At 43.0% G+C, this 1,575-nt stretch overlaps 1 protein-coding gene across 1 annotated transcript; it reads left to right on the forward strand.

Annotated features, from left to right (window-relative positions):
- On the forward strand, nucleotides 1-1,575 carry LOC140862041 (uncharacterized). The gene is made up of 3 exons (XM_073265047.1): nucleotides 1-353; nucleotides 503-829; nucleotides 948-1,575. Exons 1-3 carry the CDS (start codon nucleotides 1-3, stop codon nucleotides 1,573-1,575), a joined length of 1,308 nt encoding a protein of 435 aa, XP_073121148.1.

Here is a 1,575-nt window from a genome sequence, read left to right on the forward strand (position 1 = left end):
ATGGCTAATCAGAATGAAGATAACCCAAATTTGGATCAGTTGATAAATCAAGCCGTCCAGAGGGCTTTTGCAGAAAGGGGTGGGGTTAATCCTTTGCACCCTGATCAAAGCACTCACCTGGAGGAAATCAAAAGGTTGAAAGAGGAGATGGAGCAGCTAAGGAAGAAACAGGTCGGGTACCTAGCTACCACCACCAGAAACATTCCTTTCACTCAGGAAATATTGGATGCCAACCTCCCCAATCATTTTAAATTACCTCACGTTGGGGAGTATGATGGGAAAGGAGATCCAGAGGAACACCTAGCACGCTTCGAGAATGCAGCCCTGTTGCATAAATACTCTGACCAAATTAAGTACGGGTCTTTCCTTACTACTCTTGTAGGACCAGCTCACAATGGTTCAATATGCTACGCCCTAGGGAGATCAAGGAATTCAAGGATTTTAGTAAATCCTTTTTGCATCATTTTTATAGTAGTAAAAAACATCATACTACTACTTTCAGCCTCTTTGCAATCAAACAACGTGAGCACGAAAATTTGAAAGCATATATTCGCAGATTTAGTGGCTTGGCTCTTGAGGTACCCATGACTACTCCAGACCTGCTTATTAGTGCCTTCATGAAAGGGTTGTATACAAAAGACTTTCTTAAATCTCTAATAAATAGGCCGCCGGAGACATACGAGGAATTACTCGCCCGAGCTGAGAAATATGTCAACATGGAAGAAATACAGGTTTCACGAGCAGCTGTGAAGAGGGAACGACCAAAAAGTCCAAAGAGCAATAGGGTTCCGAGCAGTAATTCAGGGATGGGACAACCATTCCGACCTGCGTTGTTGGGATTCACCTCTTTCACTCCTTTACGCATGAGCAAAGTCCGAGCTCTACAAATTTGTGACGATCGGAAACTCACACAAAGGCCTTCATGCTGATAAGGGACCTTGAAATAGGGAACCGGATAAATATTGTCACTTTCACAATGAGTATGGGCATACTACGGAGGACTGTCGTCAATTAGAACAAGAGATTGAAAGGATAATACAGCAACATTCTGAATTAAAAAATATATTGACCCGTCAAGAGGGGTATCACCCGAACAGGAGACACCAAGAAAGATCGAGACAAAGAGCCAGGACTGCTCCTCCCCACAAAGATTTCAATCGCCCAAAACAGGACCAGACCAGGGATGACAGAGCTCATCAAAGATCGGCCCCGCCTGCTCGAGGAATTATCAACATGATTTTTGGAGGCCCTACTGATGGAGATTCCAATCGAGCTAGGAAAACTAGCAGCAAAAAATTAATAAATATGGAGATTGCCAATCAGATTGTCCATACTGGCCCGACCCTCTCTTTTGGGCCGGAAGATTTGAAAGGGGTTTCTAGCAACCATAATGATGCTCTGGTAATAAGGGTCATGGTCGCAAATTATGATGTAGCTCGGATATTTGTGGATTCAGGCAGTTCTGTCAACGTTATATTCCAAGAAGTAATAAATCAAATGGACTTGACAGTACAAGATGGAGCTTGTTGTGACATCACTGATAAAGGGATGATATATGCAATTTCCCCTTATTAA

Source organism: Henckelia pumila, chromosome 4, assembly GCF_033568475.1.
Source record: "Henckelia pumila isolate YLH828 chromosome 4, ASM3356847v2, whole genome shotgun sequence".
Lineage (NCBI taxonomy): Eukaryota > Viridiplantae > Streptophyta > Magnoliopsida > Lamiales > Gesneriaceae > Henckelia > Henckelia pumila.

Bases quoted from the DNA above. Each gene is read 5' to 3' on its own strand.
- LOC140862041 (XM_073265047.1), top strand. From the start codon at position 1: ATGGCTAATCAGAATGAAGATAACCCAAATTTGGATCAGTTGATAAAT. The intron at 354-502 runs GTACGGGTCTTT...TACTACTTTCAG, and splicing joins AAATACTCTGACCAAATTAA to CCTCTTTGCAATCAAACAAC. The intron at 830-947 runs GTTGTTGGGATT...ACCTTGAAATAG, and splicing joins GGACAACCATTCCGACCTGC to GGAACCGGATAAATATTGTC.